The 14,670-nt window shown below is 35.8% G+C and overlaps 1 protein-coding gene across 17 annotated transcripts in view; it reads right to left on the reverse strand.

The window, feature by feature from the left end:
* The window catches only part of DTNB (dystrobrevin beta), a 211,754-nt gene that overhangs the window by 151,624 nt on the left and 45,460 nt on the right, over window positions 1-14,670 (reverse strand). For 16 of the 17 annotated variants that reach the window (XR_006722476.2, XR_006722474.2, XR_006722475.2 and 13 more), the window contains one exon: window positions 968-1,053. The exons of the other annotated variant lie outside the window; for it this stretch is intronic. Coding sequence is in view for 13 of the 16 variants with exons in the window: in XM_074341764.1 (XP_074197865.1) it covers window positions 968-1,053 (86 nt within the window). In the remaining 3 variants the exon portion in view is untranslated. The remainder of the gene's footprint in view (window positions 1-967; window positions 1,054-14,670) is intronic. 17 annotated transcript variants of the gene reach the window in all.

Genomic DNA, 14,670 nt, shown 5'->3' on the forward strand with positions numbered 1-14,670 from the left:
AAAGCCCACAGCTTCACTCTCATGTCCCTGAGATCTGCCACAGTTTCTCACTCCATGGCTACTTGTAAAGTATGGCACTTTGATCACAGCTGTGCCTCCCATTACAGGACAAGCATAGTGGAGTACAACACAGTAGCTTAGAACAGGGCTCTGAAGCTACAGACTGAGTTGAAATCCCAGCTTTCCCCCCTCAGTTAACTCACCCATAAAACAGAGAAAATACCACCTGCCATTCAAAGAAACTTTAAGGATTCAGTGAGAAAATATATGTAAAGCACCTAGCACAGTGCTTGGTATAGCGTAGGCAGGGATGGACTATCCAGTGACTGAATAAATGAAAATGATAAGCAGGAAACCTAAATAATTATGAATTTTACCTCCTTTGATTTCATCTAACCACCCTCTAATATTATCTACTGAACAGTAAAATGCCAAAATGGCCAACAGGAAGAAAAAAATTAAGGAAAGATAACTGAATAAATAGGCTGTCAATTTCTAAATAACTACACTTGACCTTAAGGTACTAAAAAAAACAGTTTAATCACAAGAAATACCACCTGATAAAGCATGGCGTGATTAAGAAAAGGGCTAAACTTGACCAAGCCCAGTGAAAGTAATGACATTTATTTTCTAACTAAAAGTGCTCAACATAATCATCTTCAAGCAAAATTTTTAATAATGTGGGAAGATCTTTTAATTGTCAACATTATATTCTGAATCTTTTCAGAGTTTTCTTGCTTTAAACTAAAAAAAGAAACACTAACAAATCAATTCAACCAACTTTTCCCTCTGAACAGTAGGTGGCATAATTCACATACTCTAAGCCAGTTGCTGCAAAGTGAGTGATGTGGTAACAAAAAAGCTAATTCAATAGACCATTATCCAAAATTCTGAAAACATTCATTTAAAAGTGTTTAAAAGTCCTAATTTGAAAATAAAATCTTTCAAATAATACAAAAATACTTACATCTCAATTTGTCCAGCATTTTTCCACCACACATGGTTGCTAACATAGCTTTAACTGAAAATACCGTCAACTTGCCTCGGCCCTCACTGCAAAATAAATTATATTAGAAATAATTGCTATCTGGAACCACAAAAGCAATTAAATGTATCACTAAATATCAAGCAACCAGTATACTGATTCCTACCCTTATGTTACAATGTTACCACATTTAGAAACCTTGGATTTTTTTTTCTTTATAGAATTAAAGCTTCACCTATGCTATGTGAACAGTGTTAAAACTAACCTGTTTCATTTAGAAAGGAGCTTAGAAACACCCTGTAAAGCAACCTCTATTGGCTTTGTAGGCAAAGTCCAAATGGATGAACCTGAAATAAACTTCCTACCAACTTGGTCCATTAAATCCACAGCTGAGGTGTTTATATATTCAAATCTGAGGCACCATCTGGTTTGAATAATAGTTCAGAAATGTGTCCTTCCATCAGGATAGCATCACAACAGCTTACTGTTATGTATTAAAGCGACAGGATGCATACTGCTATAAAGTTTTATAGTATATTCATCTTTGCTTTTACTGTAACAACTTTTATGTCACCATGTGTTGATTCTAAGAAGCTCGTCTGTCCCATCTGAGACATCAGTGTCAGATCTTTTACCACAGCTGTGAGAAAAGTGAAGGGAATGGGACAGTAATATTAATTCTTCTTCAGGAACTAGAAAGATGAAATGTAGAACATAAATGAACTACCCAAATTATTGCTGTACACCACCTGCAGAGCCAAGGCAACACGAGCAAGGCCCCCCACCCCATCCTCTGCACCGTGGCCACTGCTCCAGCCATTCAACTACGCCCTGGTCTCAGAGAAGATGAAAACGTCACTGGCCGGTTTTTAAAGTCATATGTGTAAATTAACAATGGGCTTGTGTTAATTTTAGAAAGCTTGTCCTTAAAAAGTTTCATAGTAACTTTGAGTAAAATATCTTTGCAATAATGAGAACTATATCATCTTGGTTTTGAAAAGCAAATGTCATCCTATTTATATTTACCAATGGTCCTAATAGAGTGTCTCCTATTTTCCAAACCTTTTGGATATAATAAGATCACAAGTGAAAAAGGCAAATGGTCAATAAGCCAGAAAATTCTCAGTGAAAATGTTGCCAGGAGATACCAATGTCTGTTACAGTCTAATTTTTAACTATCACATCTCATTAAGTTTATTCATGAAACAGGAATCCCTAAAACTAGCTCAAATTAGAATGGGGTTTTTAAAATATATAGTTTTTCAGAAATACAGATTCTGCTCCATGTCTTATATAGTACCTGGCAATATGGCACCTAGAAATGATAAGGAATATTCCTACGCTAAATATTCATTGCATTATATGAGCAACATGAGTGGCTACAAAGAGCCTCAACTACGTTCAAAATAATGGGTTTCTAAGACTGATAGAGAACTTTTACAGTGGGTATTTCTCTTCAGTCACCCAAATGCTGGGTCTACATTTAAGCACACCCTACCTTATGCTACAAGTACACTTTCCACTATCAAAGTATGAAGAAAAGGGAAAAAAAAGATATTTGCTTTCTCATCTTTCTTTGAAACTATGACAGGGGCACATAACACAAGCTCCACCAATAAGATGCACCCTCTCTAGCCTACAGATAGAAAACAATTAACTGGTAGAAGAACTCCAAAGAATCCACCTGGCAAGGATGGAACAGGAGCAGTTACATCCAGTGTCCTGAGAGCAGGGATTCTTGCAGCAGCGCCCACTGCCCAGCATCAGTGGTGTCTGGAGCACAAGCAGCAGAATCTATGCTCAGCTTGGTAGCAGAGGTGCGCCCCGAGACCAGTTTTGGGGTATGATTTTGAGCTCTGTTCTTGGTCTTCAAGCCTACTTTCCCAAGGTTCTCAGAGAGCCAAGGGGCTGCCTCTTAATAAATTAGCCAGAGATGGATCCTATTGCTTACACCTAAGAACTCTGATGCACGCAGCTTCCATCCTGAAGCAAAGTGGCCCAGAAAAATGAAGCAGCAGGAAAAAACATTCCAGAAGCCCCGAGCAAGGGCCAGTAAGCCTGATGACCAGTAGAGCAAGAACGAAGAACATGTGCCCGCCAACAGAAGAGTTAGGCCTTGCTGCACAGCTAACAACATTTTTTAAGGTAAACTTCCTCAAGACATTTTTTGCATACACAGATTTCATGATGCAAGAATGCCAGGGAAATTCCACCGGGGAAAGTAAAAATTAACGTTAGAAGAGATTTCCACAGAAATCAGGATACTGATTGCCTCTGGGGGAAGAGAGAGAAGTTGTAAGACAGCAAGGACAACACGAGGGGCATCTGGGATGCTGACAGCACTCTATTTCTTGGCCTCTGTGTATTTACATGGGTATTTGCTTGATAATAATTCATTAAACTGTACTTTGTTCTAGCTATTTTTCTGTAGGTATTTTCTATTTCTGAATAAAAACTGTTTTAAAAAAATGAATCCTGAGAAAGTGAGGGTTATTCGACAAAGCTCCTGGTTTAAGGGGGAGAATGACGACAGGGAAAAATACATGTTAAAAAACATTTAAGATAAACAAACTGCAATGCATAAAATGTTCCACAATAAAATTTCTGTAATAAAATGCATAAAAAGAATAAAAACATTAAAAATCTCAAGACCCAGGCCCCATCTTTAGATGTTTATTAATAGAAGACTGGCTATCAGGCTATCATAAAAAAGAATGAAAAAAACATAAAAGATAAAGAATTATATCCAAGTATCCAAGATAGATTACTAGGTTCAAAAAAAAAAAAGCAAAGCATGGGGTAAAACAGAATGCAATCTAGCAATTATGTTAAAAAGGAGAGAGTAAAAATAATATTCTCATATATCTGTATTTTATAAACTGTCTGAAAGGATACTGACAAAATAACATTGGTTGCATCCAGGGTGGAAAGCAGGCAGCCAAAGGAAAGCAACGAAAGGGTGGGCACTTTTTACTTTATTCATGTTAAGCGTTTATACTAGAAGAGAAGGTTCTCAAGCCAATAATCTAAGCTTCTAACTGAAGGCACTTCGAAAAAGAACAGCAAATTAAACCCAAAACAAGCAAAGGGGGAAAAAAATGAGTAAGAGCAGAAATCAATGAAATTGAAAACAGAAAAACAATACGAAAATTAATGAAACCAAAAGCTGGTTCTTTGAATACACCAGTAATATTGATAAACCTCCAGCCAGACTGACTAAGAAAAAAAGACACAAATTACCAATATCAAGAATGAAAGAAGGGTATCACCACAAGTTCTCTAAACATTACAGAAATAATCAGGAAATGTTCCAAAAACCTTATGTCCATAAATTCAACAACCTGGATGAACTGGACAAACACAAACTAAGCCCTGAAAAACACAACCTACAAACGCTCATTCAAGAGGAAACAGGCAACCTGAAGAGGCCCATGTCCATGATGGAAACTGAATCTGTATTTTTAAGCCTTCCAAAAAAAGAAAGCTCCTCATTCAGAGAGCTGTTCTGGCGAATTCTACACACTTAAAAGAAAAAATAATTGCATTTCTACTCTCTTTCAGGGAGTAAAAAAGGAAGGAACACTTCCCAATTCTTTTGTGAGGCCAGCATTATTCTGACACCAAAAACACATAAATACATTACAACAAAAGAAAATAACAAGTCGGTGTCCCTCATGAATAGAGAGACAAAACCTTCAACAAAATGTGAGCAAATCAAATGTAGCAATATATAAAAATGATTTAAAAACCACAACCTAGAGGGGAGGATATACTTCAAGTGGTAAAGCACATGCTTAGCATGCATGAAATCCTGGGTTCAATCCCTAGTATCTCCTCTGAAAATAAATAAACCTAATTACCTCCACCCCCCACCAAAATTAAGCAATACAATAAAATTTTTTTTAAAAAATCACAACCCAGAGGGCTTTATCCCAGTAACACTAGTTTGACACTGAAAACCAATCAATACAATTACCATATTAACAGACCAAAAAAAAAAGCCACGTGATTATCTGAATAGATGCAGATGACAAAATTCAACATCTACTTTTGATACTCTCAGAAAACCAGGAAAAGAAAGGAATTTCCTCAGTCTGATAATGAACATCTTTAAAAAAACAAAAACAAAAAACAGCTAACATCATACTTAATGATGAAAGGCTAAGCGCTTTTCCTCTCAGATCAAGAACAAGTCAAGGATGACTGCTCTCACCACTAGAACTCAGTATCACATTGGAGAACCCAGCTGGTGCAATAAAGCAAGAAAAAGAAAAATGCATACAGATTGAAAGTTAAAAGATAAAACTGTGTCTACTCCAGACAATATGATCATCTGTGTAGAAAATCCCAAAGAACCTACTAAAAAAAATCTGTAGAACCTACCAAAACACTATAATAAGGGACTTCAGCAAGGTTACAGAATACATGGTCACTATACAAAATTCAACTTACTTCTACAAATTAGCAAAAGATAACTGGAAATACAGTAGCTCCCAAAATATGAAAAACATAAAAAAAAATTTTAAAAACACATTCAAGATTTGCACATTGAAAACTACAAAATACTGATGAAAGAAAAAGAAAATGTAGAGACACACCACATTCATAAAATCAAAGACTCAATATTGTTAAAATGTCAGTTCTTCCTAAACTGAACAAAATCCTGTTGTGATTCAATGCAACCCCCAATTCACAATAGGATATTTCTGTAAAAATCAACAAGATGATTATTTAAATTTCCTTAAAGTTCTAAATCCATACAAATCTCAGTAAGGTACGAGATTAAAGATACCATTCATATGCCTAAACACCCCCTCCCGCCCTGCTCTTTTAAAAAGTTCCTCGTGTTATTTTAATATGCATCCAGAGCTGAGAACTACCAACACAGAGCTGTGAATGCAACACAAAGACTTCAGCTTTTATTTTGAAGGCAATGATGAATCAAAGAACATAATAAAAGATCAAAGAGAATTAATCATACTGTGTGTAACTCTTTCTGGCTCCAAATGGAATGTTCTTTCTTCAAAGAGACAAAACAGTATCTATTCCTTGCGGCAAAGAAGGAACTAATGCCATCTATGCAGACTCACAGGGGAGTGTGGCAGAGCCCAGCATACTGGCAAGAGGCCCAGGTCAGAATCAACCCTGCTACAGAAGAGAGTATTCATCAATAAATGCCATACAGCATGACTTAATGGGTCTATCACGCCTGAAAATTTTAAACAGCCTTTTCCCCTTGTCTTCAAATGCTTTAGAAACACTAATATTTACAACACTTCACATCCCTTATTCAAATATTCTTTAACTCAACTCTGTTGCAAATCATAGTTCTAGATTCAGAAAGTCTTCTGTTCAAATACAGAGTAGCAACTGTACTTTTCAATTGGCCTGGATCAGCACTAAAACACCTGTATCCTTTTCCACTTATTAGGATTATTACTAGTCTCAGCGGCTGGTCTCAGATCAAGCAGTCTGTAGCTGCATTAACAGAATAGTGCATTAACTCCCCAACTCCACACATTACCTATAACTATTAACTCATCACCTCTCATACCTACTTTCCAACTGTTTCCACATTCACAACAGCCACACAGCAATCTCCCCAATCTCCCACCCAACCAACCGTGGATCTTCTCTCTTCTCTGCCTGCATGCCCTTCTTAGTGTGCAAATGTATGTATGCTTAGCACTGCCTGCTTTATTGAAGGTGAGGAGATATGCGTCTAAGTGTAGATGTGTAACTCAATAGGATAGCAGGAATACATGTCAGGCTGAGGGCAATTTAGGCATGGGGAAAAGGAGAGGTATCTGAGATTAAGGATCACAGTAAATATGAGGGGGATGAATTTGCAGGCAGGAGAGATTTGGAAATGGTGCTTAGTGAGCCTTTATATTTAAGAACCTAATTATATGTATGTAACTGCATTCTGAGAACGGGGGAGTGGGCTCAGGCCATAATTATGAGCTCATCTTCCCTACATATAATGCTTACCATCACTTATAACTTTAGGTTCACAGTTTCAATTATCAAAAGGTTTATTCACCCTTCAAAAGGAAATATTAATATAAACAAGTTAATAAATTATATATTTAAAGATATTTATAAATACTTATTAAAGATACTGATATAAAAATCGAAGTATAACAGCATAAAAAAATAATAAAATTAGTGAAGGGGTATTGTCACAATTCTTACTTCCTCAAGTCATGTTATTTTTATTTTTCTTCCAAAAGAAAAAAACTTAGCTTCCTTCTCTCAACTACTTGCTTTGTAGGCCAAACTTCAGCATTTACGCCTTTGCTCTGAATGCTTTTCTTGGCATTGCAATCCCTCGGTCTACTTTAAGCCTAACTACAACTTCCTATAACGTCCCCCAAACACAGCGAATGGAAAGTGTCCCTTTCACTTTTCTCCTGTTTCCTTAGAGCTCTGCATTCTTCCTCTGAGATTAGAGGCAGTGAAGAGAAACTGCAGTCTCAGCCTGCTGCAGCCTAAGACCCTATGATTCTGTCCTTTATCTAATTGATTCCTTCTTCTCAGAGAAATTCCTTCTTGATCCTTCCCACCAGACATCTGAATTTAATCCATATACCCTGGTCAAGCTACATTTAAAACTGAATAGTCAGCTGCCCCTGGCCATGGTATAGATAACCCCACCAACATCCCTGTCTTCAGTACTTCCAAAGTCAAGTCCAAGTTCATAGCAGAATCAGTTCTCTTCAAACGAGATTTGGAAGGATCTTTAGCCTGGTTTCATCACAAAAAAAAGTGATTCTCTTAAAATCTGGCCTAGCTGGAGGGCTGATTAGTAGGTCAATTCTTAAATATAACACAATTAACAGTGATAGTTAACTCCTGCAGAAAGATACTAAAATGAATAAATGGATAAACAGGTAACATTTGTTGAGGATGACTGGCGAGAGGAAACTTGTTACTTTAACCCCACCCCCACAGAATCTCTCCAGGGAGCACCCTCCCTCAACAAGCAACACGATTCTCCTTCCCAGACTTTTCTGTGTGATTCATCTTCATAGGCCTACCATTTCACAGTCGACAATACACCGTGCGCACGACTTCTAAAAAGAGTTCTTAAGATCCAACACTGAGAAGATACCGTGATTAGCTCTGTGCCAAGCTAAGCAGACAGTGAGTCACCCCGTAAAAAACACTGTTATGTTGTAACATGCAGGCACCTTCAGACGTCTCTGCAATCCTCACCTGTGCCCTCTGGACGGGAATTTGCTCATTTCAATTTAGTAAAGTCTCAAATTCTGCCTATTTTGGGATGTTTAACCTAATCTGGATGGTGTTTATAGCTTTCCACTATCTATCTAATAAGAGCTTGCTATTCAAATTAGTATTTCTGAAAACAAGACTACAGGGAGCGTTTTTCACTTTAAAAAAAAAAAAAAGTTGTTTCTACATCTTTGGCAAACAACTGTAAACGCTGCCAACCATAAATTAGTACTTATCACATAAAAATAGACTTCTACTTCAGAAACACTATTACCAGTCCAAATATCACACATAATAAGAGCATTTCTAAAGCATTTTCTAAGCTAAAAGTAATAAGGGTATTTCTCCTTGATTTTCAAAAATTCATATTTTTCCAGTTAATCTTAATTTACAAAACTTCACAGTGAACAGATTATGTAACAGTCAACAGCAAATCAAGAATCCATTTGGCAAATGTCAAATAACTTAAGCGAAATCAACATAGAATATTACTCAAATTTATCACAATCAGAATGCCTCCTAATTTTCATTTCAATCTTACAAATATTTATTAAGAACCCAGCACTGTATCTGTTGAGGTATCAAAGAAATACAAGGTAGAATCTCTGCTCTCAAGGATTTAACTGAAATAAGGATCTTATTTTTGTATAATTAGGAAGCAGTTCAGAGTATTATATAATTGAAGGTCAAAATAATGATACGGACAAGTACTCCAGATCATCATAGGGATGAAAATGGGATTGGTGACAAAAAGGAAGCCTACAGGGTAGGTACAAACTTGACTGCAGAGGGGGTGGGGAAGGGGTGCGGGACAGGAGACCAACCAAAATGCATGGAGAGAAGAAATGAGCATGCCACATTGGAAAAACTAAAAAGTGCCTCAAATAGCTTAATTAGAGTTTAGGGTGAACATGGAATTAAGGACTGCCTGATACCATCCAGACCTGAGGAGTACCAACTTCAATCAGAAACCACAGGTAGTCTTTGAAGGTTTCCGAGTGGGAAGTTACATGATGAAAACAATGTCTTAATCAGATTACTTTGGAGATGAGTACTGAATGGACTGGAGAAGTCTCTGTTACTTCCTCTCTCCTCACTTTCAGAGAAAAACCAAGGCAAGGAGAAATCAACACTCAGAAGTATTCATCTTGCTCTTTAAAAAAAAAAAAAAATTATAAAAAGGAAACGATAAAATAAGACCAAAATAATAATCAAAAAAGTTTTTTTCTGAAATATTAGCTAATGGTCAAACTCTTTGCAGGTTTGCATATCCTGAAATCAGACAGATTCCTCTTTGAAAATTAGTACAAATGGATGAATTTTCTTGGGAGAAAAGAAAAGCTACAAAACAAAGAGTAAGTGATGGGAAGAATACTAAGCGAACTTCAAGCGCTTAGACTGGCGTTGGTGGTGTCACATCAGGCATCACACCCTCCACACGACATCAGTGCACACGACAGCAGCATCCTGTATCCTCCTCCACCATAGCAGCTGTTCTTCTCTATTCTGCAATAGGTTTCCCCTTAGGATTTCGCCTCCTTAAAACATTCAAAACCCCTAGTTCAGTCCCCACCATCCTCTGGAAATTTCCTAAAAGAGTTATGATCAGAGCCTTCTATGAGTTAAATGTGCTACTATCCAGGGCATCAAAAACTTCCCACTCGGCACTAGTTCTCTTCTCTTTTTATTTGGCCTTTTCCTGTCATCTTGAATCCATCAAAGAACAAACAGGGGTATTCGTAAATACCGTACATAAATACATGAAATGTTTGTGCCTCCTAGGAAATTATAGTTTTGTTTAAAAATCACTAATGAGGAAGACAGTAACCTAACATTAGCTTTTTTAGCAATGTCCATTCCATAATATGCTAGCCAGGCACATTCAGAATTTAAGAAATACATTTGCTTTTATTTAAAGTGAACTAGTTTGGTTTTGATTTGCTTTTTCATATTGCTTCATTTTCCACATCCAGCATTAAAAGGGAACTATGGAAACTTTTAAATATATCCAAATTAAACTGCTAAAACAAGACTTTAAAATAGTTCTCAGCCATACTTCCAAACTACACAGGAATTTTTTTTAATATAAAAATCATCATAAGTTAGATATATAAAAGTCTTTACCTTAAAGGAATCTTTTGATTATTCAAGTTAGCAAGAGTGTTTTCTATTGTTATTTTCGATGGTAAACAATATCCCTGGGCCTTTCATTGATATGTTATATTTTGACGATTTTATCCAAGCCTAGTTTCATTAGATACATGATTTTTTATAGGTTTGTTCCATTTGAGGTGGAATTTCACTATATCTCTGAACCAACATTTTTGGTGAAGGCCACAGACTCCTTTTCTAAACAAATCCTGATAAAAAAAATGGGAGAGAAAATAAGGTTCAACAGTCAGATAAAGTCAGGAACTCATTATAGAACATTTGTCTTTCTGGAAAACAGAATACAATAATGATCCAAGAAGAATGGCTTAAAACATAAAAAGGATTAAAATGTAAGAAGTTTAGAACAGCAGTTCAAAATGAGATAAGTCTTCTAGGAAATACATTTTTTGTCAGAAATCACTACGGCCCAACCAACAGCTGGCACCAGACCTGCCCCTACAGCAGCAAGATTACAAAAGGAGGCCCTATACATACATCTAAATATTAAACTTATCAATCAAGCTAAAACGTTATTAATTAAAATATGTCCTATCTCTGTTCAATGATTAACACGCCTTCATAATGGCCTGGAAAGTCAAATTCAGATTGAGGACTCTGAGACACTATACATTCCCACGTGGGGAGAGCCCAGTCCCCTTTTCCTCCCACTTCCAACAGCCATACTTCAAAGAATCACCCATGTATGTGGACACTCCAACTCCACGTCCACGTTTTGCCCACATCCACTACAAACATCCAAGCCAAGACCACCCCTTGGACCCAGGGGTACAACTACCTTAAAACACAAATGTTGAAAAACAGAACTTAACACCAGTTTCAAAAGCCTAAGTATTAGAACAAATGGACCGGGAACTTAAAAATTAACATGATAAATACATTAAAGAGACATATGAAAATAGACATCTTTAGGGAAATACAATTCAAAACCACAATGGGCCATCACCTCACATCTGGCTATTATCAAAAAATAAATGGCTATTATCAAAAAAACACAACAAGTAACAAGCGTTGGTGAGGATGTGGAGAAAAGGGAACTCCTGCACACTGCTGGTAGGAATGTAAACTGGTGCAGCCACCATGGAAAACAGTATGGAAGTTCTTCAGAAAGTTAGAAATAGAACTATCAAATGATCCAGAAATTCCACTTTCGGATATTTATCCAAAGAATATGAAAACACTAACTCAAAAAGATTCTCCGCCCCCCCCTTCAATGCACCATTATTTACAACAGCCAAGACACGGAAATGATCTAAGTGTCTATCAACGTATGAACAGGTAAAGAAAATGTGTGTGTGTGTGTATAAAATGAAATATTCAGCCACAAAAAAAGAAGGAAATTTTGCCATTTGCAACAAAACATGGATTTTGAGGGCAGTATGCTAAATGAAATAAGTCAGACAGAAAAAGACAAATATGATCACACTTATACGTGTAATCTTGAAAAAAAGAAAGAAAGAGAAAGAAAGAAATCCCCAGTTCATAGATACACAGATTGGTGGCTGCCAGAAGTAGGGGGTGGAGAGTGAGCAAAATGGGTTAAGGGGGTCAAAATGTACAAACTTTCAGTTATACAATAAATAAGTCCTAGGGATGTAATGTACAGCACAGTAACCATAGTTAAAAATACTGTATTGCATATTTAAAAGTTGTTAAGAGAAATTTTATATGTTTACATCACAAGAAAAAAAATGTAACTATGTACAGTGATGGATGTTAGCTAGACTTATTATGGTGATCATTCCACAATATATACAAATATTGAATCATTATATTGTACACCTGAGACTAATATGTTATATGTCAATTATATTTCAATAAAAATATTAAAAAATAAAAGTCAAACTAAAAAAAAGGAGACAGCATTATGAAAGAAGAACCATATATCATGAAAAAAAAATTTTAGCTATACTAAGTGTGAAAAATATAACACCTAAAAAGTGACATAATAGATGGGACAAACAGTAGAACGGCTCTAAATGAAAAAGAAATTAATGAGTAGAAATGCAGATTGATAAACTCTACTGAAAGGAAGCAGAGAAAGTTGAAGAACTGATCCATATTATGAGAAACATCAGGAGATAGAGGAAGTAAATATGACAACCTTCCAAAAAAAGAGAAAAAATAAATAAAAACAGAGGAAATCTTTGGAGAAATAATAGGTAATGGCAGACCAGTTAATTCTGATCATCTCTTCCTCTGAGCAAAAGCAGAAAAGATGCGGAAAAAATTTTTTTATCTCCCTGAATGCAAACAAGGACTAACAATTGAATTACCTAATGCAGGGGAGCTGGATGCCCAAGGAGGTGAGTGCAATGGCTGAAACCACTTTTTCCATGCAAGCGATTTTCAGATTTCAGAGGGGGAACCAGAAAGGCTGAAATACAGAACAGTAACTCTTTGACAGCATTAAGGGGCTAGAAGAGAGACGTTGGATCACTGAATCCAGATGAAACTGCCTACTCTGGCTCCCATTACTGTGGGCTGAGAATGCAAAGGCTGCACCTAAAAGCACTAGTGTGAGGAAGTAAAACAGGTCCTCACATGGGCCATATCACAGACTGAACTCAGGGCATTCTGGACTGTTAAGGTCTCCAAACAACTGGCAAAAGTAAACACAAATCCTCTCTGTAAGAAAACATTATCCTAGGCCTCAAAGTATTTCTGCAAATAATTCTGCAATATAATGTCTGGTACATAATAAAAATTAAAAATAACTTTGCAATGTTTCTCACATTATAAAAGGTAACAAGGCAAAAGGGAAATAAGACAACATGAATGAGAAACAGGAACAGCAAATAATACAAAAAGAATCACAGAGAATCCAGATAATGGAGTATAAGCACAGATCTTATAACTAGGCTGATTATATTTAAGGAGTAAGAGACAAAATGGCATAAAATGACATATTTGGCATCTTGGCTGAAAATGAAGAAGGAGGAGGATAAGGAAGAGAGGAAGAAAATCTTAAATGTTGCCAGAGGAAACTGACAGATTACCATCAAAAGAAGCTAAAATTACATCCACCACTGATTGAGTAATAATGGAAGCTAAAAAAAATACTAGAACAATATTCTTAAAATGTTGAAAGGTTTAACCACTGTCAACCAAAAATATCATATACCAAATGAAAATATTCTTGGAAGTGTGAAGGTGAAATATCCATACAAAAACAAAGAGAATGTGTCACAGTCTGACTTGCAGAAAGGAAATAACAAAAGGTGTTCTTCAGGCAGAAAGAAAATAATTTCCGATGGAATCTTGAAAGTGCAGGAGAGGACGAAAAAACAACAAAATTAACGTATTTAAAGTTAAGCAAACATTATTTTATTATACAGTAAATACCAGTTAGTTTACCATAGACTTACCTATAAATAAATGTTTAACTATATAAAAAATTAATAAGGACTGCTTGGTTTTAAATATATATGAAATAAAAATACACAATCTCAATGACATAAAAGAGGAGGTAAAAATTAAAGCGTTCTGAAACCAAAATGGTATAGAAACACAGCAGTCTTTGCATTGCCTAAAAAGAGAATAATGGTGCCAATTAATATCAGACTTTGAAAAATCAAGAATGCATACTGCAATCTCTAGCACAAAAAGAGAGAAATGAAGGGAACATCTACAGATGAAAAGAATCTTAAGGGAATATCAATCAACTGCAATGCATGGACCTTACTTGAATCTCAAATTAAACAAAACATTAAAAAATTATAAAGAATTAGTGAAATGGATATTTTAAGATATTAATAAATATTTATTAATTTTTAGGTGAGATAATGGCATTATGATAATAAATTTTTAAAGGAGCCCCATCTTTTAGAGATACAGATGCACTGGAATATTGACATGTGAAATGATAATGATATGTGAGATCCGCCTCAAAATAAGCCAAGAAAGTGGGGAAAGGGGAGGCAGAGAGCCTGGGGATATAGATGAAGTAACACTGGCCCTGTATTGATAATTACTGAAGCTGAGTTACAGGCACATTGAGTGTTATTACAATATTCTTCCCATGTTTGTATATATTTGAAATTTTTCATTAATAATATTTCAAGAAAGGAGGTTGGAGGAGTGGAAAAAATATTTTAAGAATAAGATATTTAAGAAAACTAAAAAATCAATTGGGAGAATATACATACAAGACACAATCAAGAAAGGATTATCTAGATTGTATATATGAAGAACTACAAATCAATACAAAAAGAAAAAACATCACACTAGAATAATGGGCAAAAGACACAAAGAGGCATTTCACAGAAGTAATATATACG

This window comes from Camelus bactrianus, chromosome 15 (assembly GCF_048773025.1).
Source record: "Camelus bactrianus isolate YW-2024 breed Bactrian camel chromosome 15, ASM4877302v1, whole genome shotgun sequence".
Taxonomy (NCBI): domain Eukaryota; kingdom Metazoa; phylum Chordata; class Mammalia; order Artiodactyla; family Camelidae; genus Camelus; species Camelus bactrianus.